This window comes from Acipenser ruthenus, chromosome 4, assembly GCF_902713425.1.
Source record: "Acipenser ruthenus chromosome 4, fAciRut3.2 maternal haplotype, whole genome shotgun sequence".
In the NCBI taxonomy this organism is placed as follows: domain Eukaryota; kingdom Metazoa; phylum Chordata; class Actinopteri; order Acipenseriformes; family Acipenseridae; genus Acipenser; species Acipenser ruthenus.
The window spans coordinates 18,420,596-18,443,144 of NC_081192.1; the positions used below are offsets into that span (position 1 = coordinate 18,420,596).

The 22,549-nt window shown below is 38.1% G+C and overlaps 1 protein-coding gene across 13 annotated transcripts in view; it reads left to right on the forward strand.

Moving 5' to 3' along the window:
• The window catches only part of LOC117399912 (dystrobrevin alpha-like), a 118,236-nt gene that overhangs the window by 55,127 nt on the left and 40,560 nt on the right, over positions 1-22,549 (forward strand). For all 13 annotated transcript variants that reach the window (XM_059022109.1, XM_059022113.1, XM_059022112.1 and 10 more), the window contains exons 2-9: positions 5,405-5,472; positions 10,644-10,724; positions 12,486-12,699; positions 16,677-16,762; positions 17,617-17,771; positions 18,148-18,253; positions 18,869-19,035; positions 21,211-21,335. In XM_059022109.1, the coding sequence (XP_058878092.1) occupies positions 5,406-5,472; positions 10,644-10,724; positions 12,486-12,699; positions 16,677-16,762; positions 17,617-17,771; positions 18,148-18,253; positions 18,869-19,035; positions 21,211-21,335 (1,001 nt within the window). In that variant the 5' untranslated portion in view covers position 5,405. The remainder of the gene's footprint in view (positions 1-5,404; positions 5,473-10,643; positions 10,725-12,485; positions 12,700-16,676; positions 16,763-17,616; positions 17,772-18,147; positions 18,254-18,868; positions 19,036-21,210; positions 21,336-22,549) is intronic.

Genomic DNA, 22,549 nt, shown 5'->3' on the forward strand with positions numbered 1-22,549 from the left:
TAGTTTACAGCAAACATGTGTTCTCTGTTCTTTTCACATGAGTGAAAAAAATACTTTTACCCTGCCTTTTATATTAGAACTGCTGGATTCACTGCAGCCATGGCAACAGACTACATGATGGGGTGTGTTAGATTTGCCTGGGACCGAGTGCACTGATGCAGTCGACTCTAATCCATTTAGAAAGACAAGGATATAAATATAGCATTGCCATGCTATTGAAAGGTAACTGTTAGTTGTAATTAGTACTCTTTGGATTGGCATTGGGATAAGTCTCACAAATTTAGATTTACAGTCCACTTCCTGGCCAGGCTAAGGATATTCAAATGTACCCTCCCAACAGGAACAGTGTGGTATTTTGGCACAGATATGCCTTAATCTCTTCTTGATCAGTTGTTTTATCTTATTTTAAACAGCTTCTCAAAACTGTTTTATTAGTTTTTGGTTTAGGTATTATGTACCTCCAAATGGAAATTTTGAAACAAAACCAAGGAATTCTGATCCAATTAAAATACTCAATAGTGCTGAATTTATAAATACTTTTAAGTTCAAAGATTTATAGGTGTAGAAATTTCATAAAATAGAGCTTACCTTCATTTTGTTTAATATTCCCATTACTTTGAAGGTGCCATAGAAATTATTGATAGACAGATAGGCTAAACATCCCTAAACCCATATGAAGGCCTTCTGCATTGCCCGTGTCTAAAATAGCCATTATTTAAATACTGAATCTGTGTATTATATGAATATATTTAATATTTTGTTTGAGATGTGCAAATCATTAATTTCACTGTGAGACCTACCGGAGATTCTTGAATAAAAGCAATAGGAATATTAAACAAAACGAAGGTAAGCTCTGTTTTGTTAAACTTCCACACCTATGCATGTTCACTTTAAGCTTTCACAATTGAATCAAGTATTGACTTTTCTGTGTGAGCATTTATGTACTTCTGTTATATATTTGCACCAAGTACATGATTTAGACCAAGTAAAAAAAAAAACAATTTTTAAGCATTGTATAACTTTGCCAAATTAAAATAAATATGAAAAGCACCAAAATCAAGTTGAGCTTTAGCAATGTATACAAAGAGCAGAACATATCTCCAAACATTACTAAATTACTACATTTCCTGTCATTGTAAAAAACATACCAGAAGCCCATCTGCCAGCACTCCCTATGCAGCATATATATATATATATATATAAAAACAAATTATTAATATAGTTCTTTTATACCATATACACATGCATTGCACAATAACACAAAGCAAATTAAATATCTACTTGCTAATGTGTTTTTTTAAGTAATGCACTAGCAAAAGTCACAGGGCAGTGAGGTCAGCTCCCCAGCAACAAGCCTATGTTGGGAATGGATTATTTCAATGCAACGGGTTTGTGCATTTGAAAAAAGGAGAAGATGATTCATGAAATCAATTGGAGACTTAAGTTAATGAGAAGCAATTACCCTCCACAGTACAAATTCAAACAGAGTGCTGCTTTTTATATGAAAAATGAGAAAAAGCGGGTTGCGTAGAGGATTTATATTGGACCCTGATGCCCATGATAAAACGAGGGAGTGGTTGTACACTATTTGTTATTAGCCTATTTGTTTTTCTATGGGTCTCTCCCTATATCACAGCCCTCCATATATAACGGCTTTGTACTGGACCTCGACACCCGCGATATTGAGTGGGTGGTGTATAACATTTGTAGAAAGCAATAGGTTAACTGTAAACTTTGGGTTTGATTTCTTTGCATATTTTGTTATACCATCATGTTATATTTTTCAAATAATAATGTGACGTAGGAGCTAATAACTATAATCCACTCCTTCTCCTGCAGTTCAAAAAGCTGGTTCTATTGGTTTTTCAAAAAACAAAATCAGTAAGTACATCATAACCTTAAGAATTAAAGCAAAAATACAATGGCAATTAAACCATGAAGGAGGTAATATTGGATCAGTTTAAAAAGTGTGCCGTGTAGAGCCTCAGGCCTCGTTCAAAACAACCAGCAACCCTCTCCATGTTTGGTCTTCTAGCCTTTTGTTCACGACCTGGTAAAATCTAGAAAAAATAATAGATTGTGCAATGAGATCTCAGAACAGTATTTGGCAGGGTGCCTACAGCAGTATTACTGTCAAGCACAGCACAATGCGAAACGTTATAAATTGACTGCATTTTTGCAAATCTGGCCTCTGCCAACGTCCAGCTTTAACAAGACTAGCAGCTTAATTAACAAATGCTTGAATCAGACATGTTTAGAACATCTCCACAGAGAATAGGCTGGCTGGTTTCATATGAAATAAAAAGCTTATTTTAAAATGGGATATACTGTATGTGTAAAGCTTTGAACTGCAGGTTGTGTTACTAAAAAGTCTGTGAACCATCCAGCTTTTGAGAAATTTTATTAAAGCATAACCTTTGATAATGCATGCAGAAATCATGTAGCTAAAACAAAGGGCAAGAAGAGGTTAATAGGCTACTCGCTTGTATTTGTCTATCTTGTTTCCCAGGCAGAATCTAGGGGGTCTGAATATACTGTATAGACAGCTGACTGACTAGGCCCATTTCACCTTCCAACTGTGCCCATCAGACCATGAAAGACCCAAACCCAGTATCATTAACTGTAAGCTTGCATTTTATGCAGTGTGGCTGCTGTGCTTCCAGGGATACCCAAAGGGATGGCAAAGACAAAAACAATTAGGGGACAGGCATATTTGTAGCACACTCAGGACCATGATACAATGGAGAAGGACATCTTCTTAAAAGGGCAACGCCACCGGGAAAGCAAATTATGATGTTTTGAAATGTATTTCAAATCAAGGATATATTGCATTCAGTTTACTGAAGAAGGCATCAGTGCAGTTTAAGCTCAGTGGTTGTTTAAAGTAATAGATCTCATGGTGTCTGTAAGGGTAGCTTATTTATGTTGGGGTAACACAGGCAAGAAGAAATCAGCAGACTGCATTGTTTTATTATTATTATTATTATTATTATTATTATTATTATTATTATTATTATTATTATTTTCTTGGTGCCCAAAAATGCAAAAGATAACTATTTACCGTTGAATACATCCAAAGCAGAGAATAGGTAGATGAGACTAGACATACTGGAACAAAATAACAAACCTATCAGAGTTTAACTAGGAGCAGCAGTGTGGAGTAGTGGTTATGGCTCTGGACTCTTGACCGGAGGATTGCGGATTCAAACCCAGGTGGGGGACACTGCGGCTGTTCCCTTCAGCAAGGTACTTTACCTACATTGCTCCAGTAAAAACCCAACTGTATAAATGGGTAATTGTATGTAAAAACAATGTGTAAAAAATAATGTAAATAATGGACTCGAGTTCTCTCTCGAGTGTAGAGGCGATAGCGTCAATCGGGGGGACTCGAGTTCTCTCTCGAGTGTAGAAGTGATAGTGTCAATCGGAGGGTCTCAAGTGTAGAGGTGATAGCGTCAATTGGAGGGACTCAAGTTCTCTCAAGTGTAGAGGCGATAGTGTCAATCAGAGGGTATCGAGTTCTCCCTCGAGTGAGTGTAGAGGCGATAGCATCAATCGGAGGGACTCGAGTTCTCTCTCTCTCTCTGTCTCTCTATCTTGAGCGTAGAGACAATAGTGTCAATCGGAGGGACTCAGGTTCTCTCTCTCTCTCTCGAGCATAGAGACGATAGCATCAATCGGAGGGACACAGGTTCTCTCTCTCTCGAGCGTAGATGTGATAGCGTCAATCAGAGGGACTTGGGTTCTCTCTCTCTCTCTTGAGTGTAGAGGCGATAGCGTCAATCGGAAGGACTCAGGCTCTGTCTCGAGCAAACGTAGAGACGTCGGTCTCAATCGGAGGGACTCAGGCTCTCGAGCGAGTACAGAGGTGTCAGCATCAATTAGAGGGACTCTCCTCTTGCTGATGGCTCAGCAAAAGACTTGGGGGCAGCAGCCTAAACAGGCTGCCCTTTCTCAGGCTAATGACGCCCGACCGAAGCACTATTAAACAAGATAGGCTAGAGTTAAGGTATGGGCTGCTGAATTCAGGGCCAGCTGGAGTCTGGGAATGAAAGAAACACCAGATAAAAGTGACTTCTGTGTTGACTAGATGAGCCATCAAGCAAGCGATATAAGGGCTCCCGAGTGGCGCATCCAGTAATGTCGCTCCGCATGGAGTGCAGGATGCGCCCTATAGCCTGGAGATCACAGGTTCGAATCCATGCTATGTCACTGCAGACTGTGACTAGGGGTTCCTAGGGGGCGGCACACAATTGGCCCTCCCTACCGCCCAGGTAGGGAGGGCTTAGGTCGGCAGGGGAATCCACGGTTCACCGTGCACCAGCAACCCCTGTGGCTAATAGGGCGCCTGCGGTTCTGCAGTGGAGCCATCAGATCTGTGTTGTCCTCCAGCACTATAGGTCTGATGGCCTCACTGTGGATCCGCAGTGCAAAAAATGACGGATTGGCAGCACTTTTCAGAGGACGCGTGTTCCAGCCTCCGTTTCCTGAGTCGCCAGGGGGTTGCAGCGGTGAACCGGGATACAAATAACAATTGGGCATTCCAAATTGGGGAGAAAACCAGGATAAAAAACCATTGGCGATGACTAAATTAAAAAAAAAAAAAAGCAAGCGATATTCTCTGGTAACAAATGAGTAACTAACAAAACACATTCATGCTTAGCTGCTGTACATTTGATATGATGTTGGATAAGTAGCTCAAAAGCAGAGACACAGGAGTATGGGTCATAATAATGTCATTAGCATGGAGCACATGAGTACAAATTGGAAGATAACCCAAAGGTAATATACGTAGTAAATAGAGAAGACACAGAGGAACAAGCCCAGTCGGAGTACTGTATTCAACTCATCAACCAGAATAACAGCAGTCAAATTGGCGACAGCAACAGAAAAAGGAATGACATCAAAGCCCAGAAATGAACCTTAGAGACCAACATGAGTGGACAGATACAGCCCATAAGGATATGATGATCAGTGGTGTCATGTGAAGATGTGTTGAGTGATCGGTTATATGCTTTTTGGCTCATTTTTTGTTATCCTGTTTGTTTTTTGTTGTTTTTTTAAATATTTGATCAGTGATTTCTTTAACAATTGTTGAAGCTGAAGCTGAAAAGCAGAAAACATAATATTATAAAAGACTAATGTGTTTCTTTGTGCCTTCTAAATCTCACTGTGTAGGAATTTTCTGCATGAATCCTTTCCACAACTCAGTGGTGATTAGATTTCTTTTTTTAAGAATCCCTTAAAATGTCTGGACAAACCTACTTAAGAATTATCAATGCGTTCCTTACATAGGAGTAGAAACAAAAATGCATATTTTGCATGTTGCCAACAGAACCACTGAATAATATTATTATTATTATTATTATTTATTTATTTATTTATTTTTTTTTATCTGGGACAGAATGATTGAAGATCGTGGGAGAAGAGGTAATAAGATGGCAGAAAGAAGACAGCTGTTTGCAGAAATGCGTAAGTATTGAAGGACATACATCACACCATACGAGATCCAGTGCCAAACTTGAGAACGCTTTACTTCCTTATCAGTTATTCAGTTTTGAACAGTTTGTAAAAGGGTTATTCAGTAGTGCCTCGCTAAACTGGACACGGACAAGTCGAGAGACAGATGGGTTGTCATAAATAACAAAGTGTCCGATTTACACACACACATTTTATAGTGCTGAATGTATTTTAAATATGGAAATCGTTTTGCAGAAATGTGTGTTTTCTGTACGCATTACAATTTGTAAAAATATAAACGTGTACACTAGGCCTATACAGTATTATATACAGCTAACTGAATTAACCAACATAACAGTTTACTAATAGAAACTAATTGTACAAACGTACTGTATATCAAAATATGGAGTTGAAATACAAAGCAAACAAAAAAAACATAAAGATTACCAAAATTAACTATATACACATTAAAGATAAAAACACAGTACTACATCCAGAAACACACACACACACACACGCGCGCACGTGCACCCACCCACCCACACACCCACACACACACCCACACACCCACACACACAAACACACACACACACACACACACACACACACACACACACACACACACACACAAATACAGTAAATTGGAATCTATGGCTAACGGATTCAAGCATACTGGTTTAAGTTATTTTGCTTCAAAAACAACAATCATTCTCGAGGGATTACAAAGTTTTTCACTATACAACATGTTTCGAATAATTTTTTATTTATATAATTTTTTAATGAAAAAAATACAGAATGACATTCATATTTAGTCTCGTTTAGACACATTTAATTAGCACTGTTTTTACACACACGTTTTACGCATGTTTAGAAGAAAATATATATAGGTTACTAACAACAAAACACATTGACGAAATAACACTAATAGACTAAATGTATTAAATGTAGCTGATTTTATATATTTAAGCAGTGATTAGAAAATATGGTATATGTACGTATTAGTATTAAATTGTTTATTGATTTGATTGTGTTACAGGGGAGTGTTTTCGGCGTACGTAGCTATAGTGTTTTGGTCTTGAAAGGGAGTGTTTTGAACGTGAATTAAAAGCGCAGCAGAGTGTTTTGAACGTACACTCATTACACTCTAGAGTGTTATCAATTTGCATTCAAAACATTCTAGAGTGTTTTATATAGGGTTGACAACTCTGACTGAAGCTATTCCGGGAGATTTTTTTTTCCAACATGACGTAATGTCATTAATTGTACTGTTCAACCCGTTCACAATATGAAGCCATCATTTTATTGTGTGTGGGTGCAAGGAGTGTCATTGATCTTTTTGAGTATTAGTTTGCTAGCTACAGAGCAACAGCAATAAATAGTTTTAAACTTTAAACCTTCATACTTAAATAGTTAATTATAATTAAATATTATGTTGTTTTTAGCTTAAAGTTTGGTCGCCTGCGGACCGTCGTTGCCCTCGGCTTCCTTCCTTTTAAATCTGTATTTCAGCTGGCCTCTTGCTGCTCTAAGCAACTCCGGGTTCTTTTTTAAAGAACTCATGAAAGTCTGCACAGGACATATTGAAGTTCAATTGCACCTGCAGCTCTGCTTTCACAATGCTATCACTCAGTCTGTTTCTGTTCTTGCTCCACAGTTGTGCCATTAAACTGACAACTCTCTCGCAGTAGGCATTGGATACAGGAATAGAAAGTGCGGAAGAGATCAATTTCAACATTTGGCTGTCACAACTCTCTGGCATTTGTCTGAAAACCTCCACCCATCTCTGATCTATTTTCTGCTCCTTTGAGACAATCTCTTCTCTTGATTGCTGTAAAACACAGTAGTCATCATACAGCTTGTCAATGTCAGTCTCGATGCGGAGTGCTGTAACGAGAGGCTCAAAATCGGACCATTTCACATCGTTGTCGAGTGAGAGCACTGCCATTTGTTTGAAAACCGATGTTTCGAAATCATACCATTTCTCCAGGTATTCAATGCACCGTGTCTATGTCTTATCCGTTTCCTCTCTGAATTTTCTGTTGTCAGATGAAGAGCCCAAAATGACTTGGGCTGATCTTCCATAGAATTTGTCCTCTCTTCTCTTTAGTTTTGAAAGGAGGCCTTCCATGACACCGTACAGTTATGTGCAGCTGACATTGGTACATTCCAGTTTTTTCACAGCATCATGCAACATTCCCATCAGGTTGTGCAGAAAATAAACATAATAAAGAGGGAAAGACTCTTCCTCACTGAATGCTTCCCACACAATCGTGACACATTCTTCTTCTCACTCTGACAAGAAGTATGCCCTTAATGCTGGCCAGCTTTGTAGAACTCGTTCAATAGCGGGCAGAAGTGACAGTCACCTTGTTGGTATGTGCCAAAGCACATCCTTGTATTCCATTTCAATAAACTTGAAAAAGGACATGAGAGATTCTGTCTTCTTGGCCAAGGATGAAAACTCGCTGTTTACTTTGTGGACGAGTGTTTCTAGGTCAAAACTCAATGCTCTCATCCCATTTTTAAGGCAATTGTGGATTACATGACATTTGCACCCCACTCGTATCAGTCGGAGATCCTTGTCGCAGTTGCCTCACTTGTCTCGTCATTGTCGTTGTAAAAATTAAGCAAGCCATGTTTAATTCCCTCTGTCGCAGAAAAGTTACCGCGAAGAATTTCTTATTTCCCTTGTTGGAGTCGTCAGATCCAACTGAAAAAAACTGTGCACCATCCAAGTCCTTAAGCAAAACACTCTCTCTGTTATACTGGTTGCATTTGTCTGTCCACTAGACATTTTTCTCGCAATTTCAGAATCGGTTAAAATTCTTGAAACCATTTTGTTTGCACAGTCTTGGCTTGCATAACTTAAATGGTGTGAAATACTGTAGTAAACGTGCCCCACTTCAGCCGCGGTCACCAGATTTTCTTGGGATGAGTCTCTTTTGGTAAAAAACGATGTGATTTGTGGCGTTCTTTTCGGTTTCTCTGATTCCTTGTGTTTTGTGCTCTCTGCATGGCTGGTCAGCGTTCCTCTTCCCTCGTATATCACCGAAAACCCTTGACGACATAGAATGCATTCAGCTGTAACCACGTCGATTTTGCGAAGCCAAATTTTGAATACATTTTCTTTGCACCATTTGTCGTTAAAACAGCAAAAATACTTTTTCTTTTTCACGGTGCTACTGTTCGAATGTCCCTCACCACCATTCATGATTTTTTTTTTTTTGATTTTTTTTTTTTAACTGTTAGCTATTGTAATGTTTCTAGCGCTCGTCAACGGCAACGTTCATGAGCGTACGTGCGTGTGATGGTAATACTGCCGGTTTACGTTACATATTACGTCATTACGCTGCCAAGGGAAAGAAAAGCGCAATCAGATGACATTGTTATGTTTTAACAATGAATGAACTTCTGTATGAATTATGTGCATTCATTATATTAATTTATTTTTTTTAAATATCCTATTAAATAGCTTTCAATAGTCACCGGGAGATCGATGCCGATTTCCGCTAGACTCCCGGCCAATCCTGTAGGGTTGGCAACCCTAGTTTTATACTGTGTAGTGTTTTGGGCATCTTACATCGGTCTTAGGTAAGGCGCCTTTATGCAACAGGCTAAGCCATATGGCTTTAGCAAGACTGACTTAACATTAGATATAGTCTCTATTTTTATGCAACCAGCCCCTGAATTTGAATTATTGTAGTCAACATCTTGCACTTGGAACCAGTAGAGTCCATCTGTATTTCTGAAAACTTCTCACCCTTTTCCAACCATTGAATTGCAGTTAGTTTAAACTCTTTAGAGTTTCAGTTTTATATGCCCTCTCTTACTCATGTTCTTAATTTTAGTAATTTAGTAGGCTAGTTGTATTTGTTGTCTTTAATTTATTTTGTCCTGTCTTTGGTGTCAGTATAACAGATGTTTTTTTTCACCCCAGTGTGTCTCTTTGTGTCACACAATGCACGGTGACCTAGCATCACACTTAATTGGATATTACTGGGGGAAATACGTTGTGTCCGGCTTATTCGAATGTACGGCATAAGTGTCTGTATTAGCGGGGGGACTACTGTACGCTTGAATAGTTTTGTAGGATACTTGGGTCTTTAGAAAATATTTCAGGGCAACAATTGCCACCTCCCACCTTTTCCTTTGCTGTCAGCTTGCACCTTATAAATGTCTGCTGTAGCTTTTTGTTTAATGAATTAAATCTGATTGGACTATTCACTAGCAGTTGCTAACAATTTTAGTACAGATATTTAGTATAAATGCATAGCTTGTATGATATTTGACATAAACGTGGACATCCAGGTTCTTTAAGAAATGGAACATACTGTACTGTATGAATTGCTTTGTTTGCACTGAAGTCCCAAAACAGACATTGACCACCCAGGTCTTTGCAGAACCTGGACATAAAATCCATGGGAAATTAACCTGACAGGCAGCTCACTGGAGACCCTACGCTGGATATTTGTAGGTGTTAAAAAAATAAATAAATAAATAAATTTGGAAAATCTGGACGATGGTGTGATAATTAAGGCTGTATTTTTCACGATTGTCATGGATTTCACGATTTCCGTTAAATGTGTCCATTGCTGTAGAACACGTATTTCCCTGTGAAAATTCCCATTTCTGAAAGAATAGTGTGAATATACATATTTATATCTGGCCTGGCAGCTGGGTTTGTTATATTGCTTCTGCTAAATGATTAAATACATTGCATTGAACTGCACGGTTTCTTTAAAATGCCTTCAATAAAAAAGACACCATCTGCATCAAAGATCGTAAAGGTTTCTGCTAAAGATTGCACTGTCCAGTACAAGAAGGGGACATTTCATGTGTCTGTCATTTTACTTAGTTTAATTCACTGATGGTGAAAATAGAATCTCTTTAAAAGGTGGACATACAAAACTAAATATTCTACAATTTAGCAGGTAATCATTTACATATTTATGTTTAGAGAAAATGATCAATTTTGAACACTGTTTTCTGCTTTAATAAATATTATGTTTAATCATGTGAAGAAAATACAGCCCTAGTGATAATACAATTAAGACTTCACAGTAATAATAAACAGTGGATTCCATATATTGTCCTTTTCTAGTCCATCATCCTTTTTTATTATTGTTATTCTGGCAGGAATCTATGCAGTGTGTGTGTTATTAGTGTTTTTATTTCCTACCCAGGGGCTCAAGATTTGGATCGCATTCGATTATCTACCTACAGGACGGCGTGCAAGCTCAGATTTGTACAAAAGAAATGCAATTGTAAGTAAAGCAAATTCAGTGACATGCTTATGTCACTAGAAATCACATCCCAAGGACTTGTTGGGTCGCTGCATTTGCAGCAAGAGTTTTAGGTCGCATATTCAGTTCCAGTATGGGTCAGTGACCAATTTCAATCTGGTAGCTGATGGGGACATTTCTATTAAACAGCACGGGCACTGTCACCAATTTAATTCATACATTTTTATTAAAAAAAATACCCTGTCCAATTCCCCAGAATCCAATGTTGCTACATCTCGAGGAAAGGATAAACAGCAGTAATAAATCTGTGTTTAATCACAAGATAAGTAAACTGTATTTGCTGGTATCCTAGGGTGAATTAAAAACAGTTTTAGTATTTGCATGCAGAAGCACTGATTTTGAATCCTGTGTGGTATAAACAGAATAACTAACAGCTGCTGGTGGGATACTGTCACAGCACCCCACCACCCCCCCATAGGGAAGATCTGTCGGAGCTCCAGGGCCTGTGGCATTCACAGCTTATTAGGGTTTTCTTACTCCAGCTAAAAAATACGGTATCCCACTGTCAATTTGAAGCTGTCTGGTTTTTCTCTAGTTCAAAAGCCCATTGATATCCACTGGAACATGTTTGGAAGTAGGTTCTGAAATGGAATGTTAAGGTATTGAATCGCATCGACCCAAACTCTGCTCATTTCCAGCTTCCAAGTCAGATGATAATCCTTTTAAGAATATGTATTTTGTAGTGCGTCCATTTCAAATACGAGCAGTGATAATATTGTCTTAGACACATATCTGACACCACATATCTGGCACACATATCTGGTGCCAGGTCAGGAACTGGCAACAGGATTAGACCTTCTCACTGGCAAGGGGTCATTTTAGTGTATCAAAACTGCAGACAGGAAAGAAGCCTTCACTCAAAATATCAGACCACCATCACAGTCTAGGAAAGAGAACATCTCTCTGGTTTTGTCCAGTATATATTTTTTTATCTACTGGTATATTTTTGTATTAGTTTTCTAGGTCTGTATAAAACACTGGAATTATTAGTAATCCCACATTTTCTTTGATTGTAAAACACTGCAAATTGTCTCGATTTTTTGCATTATCATTCAAAATGAATTCAATTTAGGCCTGAAATGTGTGAATATTAACTGGTGTACTAATATATTATTGTGTCTTTTGTATCAGGTGTTTGTTGGAAATCTTGTAGAAATTGAGACTATTTTTCTGCTGATTTACTATTCAACTTAAACAACCACTGAAACAAAAGATCAGCATTGAAATTTTAGCAAGTCTATGTGTTCCATTGCAAAGCCCAATAGTCTGACTAAAAAAAAAAATTTACAAGTAAATCACTCAATTTCGCAATTTCATGCTTAAATTGTATTCCTTGCCAATATTAGTTTTTAAATAATACAAATGCAAAAATCAAGATATACTGATTTCATTTTTTTTTAATTTGAGATGTTCTGAGGTTTCTAGCATCAAATAAAAAACTGCTGTTTTCACGTGGAAGCATTAAAAAGTAATTGCAACTGAAACACAACAAGCACCTTCTGAACTTTATTCTCTTTCCTTTGTAGGCATTTGTAACGGTCAGAAGCCTGTTTTCAGTCATATAATGAAAGTCGTAAAACTATTATACATTATCATTTAAAATCCTGGAGCTGAAGGTTGTCTTAACACAAAGAATTGCATCTTTTTAAACCTAATATCTGTACACACAAACTTACCTTTTATTAACACAATAATTTTGTATTTTCTGTCTGTCATGTAAAGTGCACCTGGTGGACATCTGGAATGTTATCGAAGCCTTCAGAGAAAATGGTCTGAATACAATGGACTCCAACACTGAGTTCAGCGTGGCTCGCCTGGAAGCAATACTCTCCACCCTTTTCTACCAGCTGAACAAACGCATGCCAGCCACCCACCAGATCAACGTTGAACAGTCCATCAGCTTGATGCTCAACTTTCTGCTGGCAGCTTATGACCCGTAAGTCACCAGAAGTGCCATAGACATGTGTAACACACCACATGTGAACCCCATGGTTTATATTAGTTGCTTTCAACCCTGGTCCTCAACTGCTCCCAACTGGCCAGTGTTTTAATTTTGACCAGTGAACAAAAGATTGCTCTTTGGTCTATGTTTTAAAACATGTACACACACTGGGAAAACCTCATGGCACAGCCAGCAGACTACAATACAAATAAAACTAAATAAGCTAGTACCTGGGTTGAAGATGTGTTGTAATTTTAGTCTATTTTTATATATATATATATATATATATATATATATATATATATATATATATATATATATATATTGTACACACACAAATGTACATAAACATATATTTTATTAAAATTAGATAAAAAAAAGAATTGAAAATAACTGTACTGAATCCCTTAACATCCCAGGCCCTTCTATCGCTGTTGTGCCCAATATTTTTATTGCATAATGAAATACAGCTTTTGAGCCGGATCATTCTAGCAGTACCTATAGAGATCAAAAGACACAGCAGGCTTTTCTGTAATTGTCACAGTCACTGAAGTCTTCACTGGAAGGCAGCGGCAGTTTAATTTTACTTTCAGTGATGTTTCTTTCCAACATAATTTATTATCTGACTCAAAGGCTAAGGTACATTTTTATTATGAGGTAAAACTGTCTGCTTGACTTCATTTCATACTTTTATTGCTGAATGTGTATGATTGAGTGTATGAAAAACAAGTCTTAAAAGAGTGATAGACAATGTTTATTTGTTCCCTTCCCAGTCACTATTTACTGTATATATACACTTAGGGCTCTATGTACTAACATTACTTACGTGTTCGTAAGTACTGTGAATTTGTAGTCTCCGTCCTTCGTAGAATTTTGCGTGCAATGTACTAAACAGCTCTTTTTCGTGAACTACTGTAATATCAGCACAAGCTTACAAACAGCATAAATTACTGCTCATTATATAGGATAGATCAGAATTTGCATCTCATTATAAATAGATTCGCAACGCCGAAAGTGAAGGTTTAGAACTTCCTTCTGGCAAAGATAAATGAGTGGTATAGTGAACAGAAAGAAGTAGTAGGCAAATATAATTTATGGCTTCTGCAGACTCCGACCTTGATGTAACTATGACGCCGGCCAAAAAGAAAAGGAAAACAAATCTCCACAAAGACGAAACTGACCTTTTAGTTAGTGAAATGGAAAAAAATATAAAATTAAATATTATTTAACACTTTGCAGGGCCAAAAACATTAACAAATAAAACATGGAAAGAAATAACTAAAAATAAATTCACAGGGACCAGTGGCAGCGCTAGGATTTACTGGACCCCGGTGTAAGGCTGTGAAGTAACCACCCTACCACTAAGGTTGCCACCTGTTCCGTATAATACGGAATCGTCCCATATTGGTAAATAAAATGTTGCGTTCCGTTTCAAATCGATTTTGCACTACTGAGCCGAATGTATTTTTCAAGCATGAGAAGTCGGAGATCTCCGTATCTGGTGAAGCACCAACTTCCTACAGGGCAGCAGTGTGGAGTAGTGGTTAGGGCTCTGGACTCTTGACAAGAGGGTTGTGGGTTCAATCCCCAGTGGGGGACACTGCTGTTGTACCCTTGAGCAAGGTACTTTACCTAGATTGCTCCAGTAAAAACCCAACTGTATAAATGGGTAATTGTATGTAAAAATAATGTGATATCTGTATAATGTGAAATAATGTATAATGTGATATCTTGTAACAATTGTAAGTCGCCCTGGATAAGGGCGTCTGCTAAGAAATAAATAATAATAATAATAATACAGGAACCAGATCCATCTCAGAGTTAGCCGGTAATTATGGGAGGTGTAGTTCATTTGATTAACAATTATTCACTTTACACATACTGCGAGAAAAGGATTGACTAGCGCGAGGCAGTTCTAAATCCTATTGGGTGGTGTGTGCCGCTGTCAGCTATGTAGCTATGAAACATATAACCTAGCTGACCAATTTCGGACACGATGGCAAATTCGGTAACACCTCAAAAAAAAAAAAAAACACGGATGCAAAAATAGAGACGAATGGGAGAAGGTTTTTACATGGGTGAACAAAGTTCATGACAATATTTTCAAAACCCGGTGCACTGTGTGCAGAAAATAATTTTTGATCTCTCACGGAGGAGTTTGTGACCTTAGACTAGGGTTTCCCAATCCTAGTCCTGGGGACCCACTGTGTCTGCTGGTATTCATTCCAACTGAGTTCTCAATTACTTAATTAAACCCTTAATTGAACTCATAATTTGCTTAATTAGACATTTTTACTTGTTTCCAGTGCTTAAACACTTGCAGATTTCAAGTTTGTCATAACATTTTATAAGTAACTTGAAATCTGCAACTCTTTAAGAGCTGAGAACAATTAAAAAGGTCTAATTAAGCAGATTACCAGTTCAATTAAGGGTCTAGTTAAGTAATTCAAAGCTCAGTTGGAATGAAAACCAGCAGACACAGTGGGTCCCCAGGACCAGGATTGGGAAACCCTGCCCTAGACAGCATGACGCGGGAGAAAGCCATGCTCATAACGAACAAGGAGAACCAATCAGGCTATTCAATTGTTCTTTGTTCCAGAGAGATCACCTGAAGCTGATAAGGTAGGCAGGCTACTGTACTTCTCCTTGCATAATTTATTCCTCTAGCTAGAGCGATTACAATTATATTAGCTAACGTTAGATAGCTAATGTTACCCACCGCAATTTCTAGCCATTCATGGACCCGAGCACGAAGTTATGATTTTCTTCTGTAATGCGGTCTCCGGCCTCTTTTTTTGCTTTCTTGTGGACTTTAAGTGTAATTATTTTAATTAATTACGTATTGGACAGTGTTGTTCTTGTGTAGTTTTGACTTTTGATATGGACTTTATACTTTATGTGCTTAAGCAAGAGATGATACAAGCTTGAAATTTCTCTTTTGTTAATGACTGTATTGCAACATTGTAAGTAACCCTGTAGATTTTGTAGAGCTTCTGGATAAACCAAGAAACGTAAACCATACCTACCTTAGGTGCTAGCAATAATCTTGAGGAAGAAGAATTACAAAGCAGGCCCCTGGCACACTAGATTACTGTGATGTGTCATTTTTTTCACCCTTTGTCTTCATGATTCATGGGTTATAGACTCAAGACTGCTGCACAGGACAAGTATGCTATCAAACCTTGAGGTAGTGAGTGCTGGAGATGAAAGAAGCCTGCTCTCAGAGGACCAAAACTAATTGTCTCTGATTGTAATGAATGAACAAATTACCTGTAAAGCACCTTGTGGCAATGTGCCCCGCCCCTGTGTGCATATTATGTGTTGTATGTTGCGTGCGTGTGTTAATGTTGGTGTATAGATTGGTACACGGGATATAAACGGGTCTGTGTTTCACGTGTGATTTAAAAAGTGTAGATTTGTATTTAGGCACGAGGAGGGCACAAATCACTTCACATGCTGGTTAAATGTAATATGTAAGCACGGGGTTGCACAGAATTAATTCACGTGCTGGGATTCAAGTGAATAATTAATTAGTAATTGAATCCCAGCACAACAGTATATATAGATGCACATTTCTTTCAGTCGGGGTTGGGTGTTCGGTGAGTGGAGAACGGGATTGGAGACAGAGGTAATTGTGAATTATAAAAGTGAATAGTTACAGTATCTGCTCACTGTGTTTGTTTGTCTGTCTAGTCCGTTTTGTTCGTCTATTTATTTTGGCCTCAAGTGCCGTGCCCTGTGTTTTGTCTGTTCAAACCTTTTATTTTCTGTTCTGTTTATTAAATGCTGAGCGAAAGCATTCGCTCAGCTTCACCAAACCACACCTCTCTGTCTGTTTATTTCCTGCTTCTGGTCTGACGCCACCCACTCCGGCCGTCTTTGTGACACACTTTTATACCTAATCAGTGGATAGTGATGACTTTAAAGCTGTGAAAATGGCCAATATTTGTCTTCTTTGTTCTTTTTTGCAGGGAAGGCCTTGGCAAAATTTCAGTGTTTGTTGTAAAAATTGCTCTGGCAACAATATGTGGAGGAAAGATTTTAGACAAATTAAGATGTAAGTTTTCATTTCTCACTGTTTCGCTTTTTTGTGATTTTTCTCAAATCACATTTTTGTAACCAGATATTTCACCATATGGTCAATTATGGGATATGTCCACAGGAGAGTTAGAGAGAGTGCTGCAATCTTTCCAAACACTGGCCCAACCTGCAAGGTACATGTTAAGTAAATGTAATTGTTGCACATGGGAAAATGCCAGGGACCCATAACACAGGACCTTGTTTGAAAATAGCTTAGAGAAAAGAGCAAAACAGTGAACTTTTGAGAATACTGTTACGCTAATGAGTGATAAGAATTTTTTTTGTTTTATTATGCTAAACATTTGTGTAGTTCATTGCTTCATTTGCTACCTGTATGTCTCAAAGCATTATTATGCCTTGCTGTGAATGAAATCCCCTGCAAAGCGTCTGTGGAGCAGCCACAGTCGTACTTATGTACATAAATATGCCTGTCTGTATGTCAGACTTACATATCGGGACAACTGTTTATCCAATTGATTCTGAGGCTATATGGAGGTGTCTATGTCCATTCATCCACCCGTCTCTATGTCGCACTTATAATTTCCCATATCTGGAGAATTGCTTATCAATTTATGATTAAACATGTCATTGTTAATTCTATACTGTTCTGTACATACTGTTGATATATGTCATGGTCATGAGGCTGATAACTCTAATTTTGAATTAATGTTCTTTGCATGTTTTTTTTTTTTTTTTTAAATGTACTGTCATGCAAACATTGATGTAGAAAGTTTTGAGCGGTTTTGGGAATAATGTAGGTTGGGCATTATGAACTCAAATTTGTATTATTTGTAATACATTTATAAATGTATTTATCCTTGCATTTTTCAGATATTTTTTCACAGATTTCTGACTCCAGTGGCATAATGATTTACTCAAAATTTGACATGTTTTTGCGGGAGGTACTAAAACTGCCCACAACAGTTTTTGAGGGCCCCTCCTTTGGGTATACTGAACAGGCTACCAGGTCGTGTTTTGCCCTGCAGGTAATCTCTCACTTAAATACACTCCGCATGAGTCTAGGACAGCAACAGTAGCCTGTCAGAAAAAATAAAATATGTTGTAGATTTATGACTTGGGTTGCTTCTTGCAGTTTAACTGCCTTACAGCTCTCTTTCAAAGGTAGCATTTTTATTATATTACTCTCTTGACATCCGATATGCTTAGATTGCTCTTCTTTTTATCTGTGGTTTTGATGCTGTTTCACATGTTGGTAGTAGCAGTGCTTTTATTTCTGATTTAACATGAACTAATGAAAGAAAGTTTCATAGTCCCAGTGGGATAGCTTGTAATTGTAGGCTGCATTTGCTTGCTAGTCTATTATGAACAGAATCTAACATTTTTTTTTATTTATATAAACAGAAAAGGGTATCGCTCAACACTTTCCTGGATAGCCTCATGTCTGATCCCCCTCCTCAGTGTCTGGTTTGGTTACCATTAATGCATCGTCTGGCAAACGTAGAAAACGGTGAGCTTTTTAGCAACCAGAATATATGGAAAGGAAAACGACATAAACCGTGGGCTAGGTGGGTTCCCGAGTGGCTCCCTACAGACGGGGAGTGCTGGAGTCCTGGCTGCGACACAAAGATCTGGGGATACAATAGAGGGTGTCTTGCTGGCCCTGACAAGGACTACATTATATCACCATGCTACAGCGGCCCACAATTGCCTGGAGGAGACTGGCTAACCTTTCCTGAGCTGTTGTGAGAGTTGCTGCAGTGAGGGAATGTAATTGGGATAAATATCTAGGGATTGTTAGTGTTTTAAAGAAACCTTCTGAGTTGCGTATTACTATTTGCGTTTTCATTTTCCTTTCACAATAGTGTTATACCTGAAAAAAAAATCTTAAACCCTTAATGCATTGTTTTTATTTATAATGACCCATATAGAGTAAATACATATTAATAAGGGAAATAAATAATAATTCAAACCAGCATTTCCATTTACTAGCTGTGACTCTTGGTATCACTTGATTTGAGACCCTGTTTGTCTTGGTGCTAACCACGTTAGAAACCTGTCGGCTTGCTATTTGTTTTCTTTTGCGCAGACGTGACTGATGTCTCCTGTGATTTCTTTCCTTCAGTCTTTCACCCTGTAGAGTGCTCGTATTGCCACAGTGAGAGTATGATGGGCTTTCGCTATCGCTGCCAGCAGTGTCATAATTACCAGCTCTGTCAGGATTGTTTCTGGAGGGGACATGCTAGCGGTTCCCATAACAACCAACACCAAATGAAGGAATATACATCATGGGTAAGAAAGAGGGTTGCAGCAGCATTAAACGTATTCTCACAGCATTGTTTACCTACATGCAACTGAGCACAACAATTAAAGTCTGTTGCTAATGACAGTGAGTACTGGAAACACATACATGTAATAAAGCGATGTATTTTGAAATAGTAATACATATTAATTATCCAGTATAAACATGAAACAGCTTTACAGGATTATAAACTTCAGTTAGTCCTGCACCCAGTCCTGGGTTTCAGAACCCTTGTTGAGGTATATTTAAGGCTTCTGATTTTCAGTTTTAACTGATTTAAACACAGCTAACCCCGCCCCCATACAAATAAATTGAAATCAGTGAATATCCAGTAAACACCGGAAAAACACTGGAAATGGTAACTCAATTGATGTTGTCTTCAACCCTTTCCCAGTGAAAAAAATCAAATAAAACAAACTACCTTTCCCAGTGCAGTTAGGCAATGTCTTTCCTTCTTGACTTGTGTCTATCATTGGTACTTTAAACCCACCCCAACTACTGAGTGGCAGCAAATTCCTGCATTTCTATTGGAGACTTCGCTTGCGAGATATAAAACAAGATTACAATTAGAAACGGAAGATTGTTCGCGGGTTTTAAAGCTATATTACAGTTAGATAGGGACAAAAAAAACTTAAGTGTGCAAGTACTGTAGAGTTACTGTAACTGGGGGGAAAAAAAAAAACACCCAAGAATTTTGGAAAGAAACCGAAAACAATTTCACACAGTTTATAAAAAGCGAAAGCCCCCCCAAAAATATTTTGAGGTATCTACATAAAACTCAAATATAACTCAAAATAAACACCAGAAAAATGTAATTAATAAAAAACAAAAAGCAAAAGCCCTAGGTATATTATTGAACAAAACAGGTGCCAGGAGTTTGAACAATCAGGCCCCTGCTAAATCTGCTCTGAACTGGTCACACTTGAATAAGTCTCACCTGAATCTGTAGGGTGACTATTAGGAAATTGTTCATGCAGCTTTTAGGGAAGGAACAGTATGTTTAACAGGGGTTGCTCAAACTACTGGCTCCTGAATCAATTAACTAATATACTTAACTGATGTTAGTTCAGAAATCCAGGACTGGGTGCAGGGCTAGTGTGAGTTTCTAACCCTGAGCTATGTGGTCACAACTATAGGATATTTTTTTATAGCCTTAATTAGCCACTGAGTATAGGTAACAAGCTCAGGAGTAGGTCTTGGTCTTGGGTAGAGGAGAGGGAGAACCTGTAAATCAGCTGTGCATGTTGGAGCTTCAATCTGAGCCGAAGCTATTCCAAGTACATCCACCATATACTGTACTATGAGAGTTGTGTGTTACACAGTGGAACTTATGATATGAAGCTTTATCCTACAAATTAAAATGCCACAATATGATTGATAGAGGGGGAAAAAGACATAATAGCTTGTGCTACATCTGCAATAGCTAGTCTGGGCAGTCAGTGCCAAGGCCTGCTGTCTTTAAATTTGATACCAGTGGTCATGCTGTTTGTACATTGTAAGTTTCTGATTTGGTCATGCATCTGGTTATAAATGCTTCTGAAGACAGAGTCATATAGTATTAGTCACATACCTACAATAGCATGTTTGTTGCATTTAAATTGAACAGATACATTTTTCTCTCTCAATTCTAGAGCAGCAGCAGTCTTTAAGGGTTTTAAGGGGTTACAGTGATTCTAATGTGTTGCTGTTTTTAATGTGGATTTGAACATATTCCATATGCATTTAATTGAATAAAGAATCTTTTTTTTTTTTTTTTAATGACTTGTGTTTTCTATAAAGTTCCTAATAATAGCAAGGCTATTATGTCTACCAAGATAACCCCCCAGGGTATTGCAGCCAGTTTGAACATTTCCAGAAGAGGCAAAGCAACCCTTGATTCATACAAATTCATTTTTAATAACATTGGGGAAGTAAGGTTAATGGCACAGTGTCACGCAGTGTTAACCAATGATAACCTGGCAGGCTAGACCTACAAGTAATGCAGTTCCTACTGTACATTTGCTGAGGAAACAACTCTTGCTCTTATGTATAGCTGGGTATTTTATTTGAGAAGTGGCTATTAAAAGGAACTTTGCAGTATTTGTTGTAGTTTCCTTGTGTCTTGCACTACCTTTAGCTCTGCTTCTACCAACCCAAGTCACCTGTAGCCTCCTTGTTCCTCCCAGAAATCTCCTGCTAAGAAGTTAACTAATGCGCTTAGCAAGTCCTTAAGCTGTGCTTCCAGTCGTGAGCCTTTGCACCCAATGTTCCCTGACCAGCCTGAAAAACCTCTAAACTTGGCCCACATTGTGTAAGTATATATCGGAGACTGCCTGCTCTAAGGAGATGGCTAGCATGTGTGGTTATGGTGTCTGATTTGATTAACCTTTTTTGCAGGTTTTTCTTAATGCATGCAGAACGCCATTCTTAGTTTTCAGCCTGAAATGGACTTATTTAAATTCCTATGACAGACAGAAGAAAAGAATCTTGATTAGATGGAATCAGTGTTATTTTTTGCGAATGCTCTACAGTATTTCAAATTGCCCAAATCACAAAGTATTTAAGGTATTGCTGATCTTTTGAAAAGCTACTACATGCACTTTAATTGTTTCTTGCCAGGTCTATAACATTAGCAGTTTGGTGCAATAAAAAAACAAATGGGTCCATATGGCCCCAAGTTTGGTCAAACTTATTTTTCCAATGTAAATATATAAATGTACAGCAAGTGGTACAACTTGATACTAATGTCCTGTTATACCAATTCTTGAGTGTTTGTTTAAAGATGATTGTGATATTGTTGAACTAAATTCTGTAGCACCCTATATTGAGTCTCCAATTCCATATATCTTGTCAGTCTTGCTTTACTATCGTCATTCTGGAAGCTATTGACTGGATGCCTGACAGAAACAGTTCTGCATGAAAACCCGAACCCTCTTATTGCACTTCATGTACCAGGGCCTGGCTGTTTGATATAAAATTACTCTTCCTTATCTCTACCTGCAGACGCTCCCCCTTCACTCCTTCACGTAGCTCCCTGCTTATGCTGTAGACATTCCTCAACCCCTGGATGAAATTAAATTTGAAATATGTTACCCTGCCAAGCACGCCGCCCTTCCTGCTCCTTCCAAAACACACTAGAGACCTAGTTTGTGGGACTAAATGCAGGCACATTTTCATCTCTATAAACTCTATAAAGTGACCTTGCAGAGTTTGTGGACACCTTTGTCAGTTTGTTCACGAATGTTACTGTATTTGCTTCCCTGCTACTGACTACTATTGGCAGTTACATTCTCTGCCGTGTCAGACTTCCTTGTAAATATCGGATCAAAGCTGCCAATATAATGGAGGCTTGAGTGTAATGAAGTTGTCTTTATGTTTCTTTTACTGCTGCTCCAAAGTGACACTTGGTAAGTGCATGATTTTTAAATGTCTGTGACAGATTGAGGTCGGTGGGGCAACCCTTTTAGAGTATCTGAACTGTACACTTCAGATTTAGTGGCAAAAAAAACTAGGTTCATTAGGCCA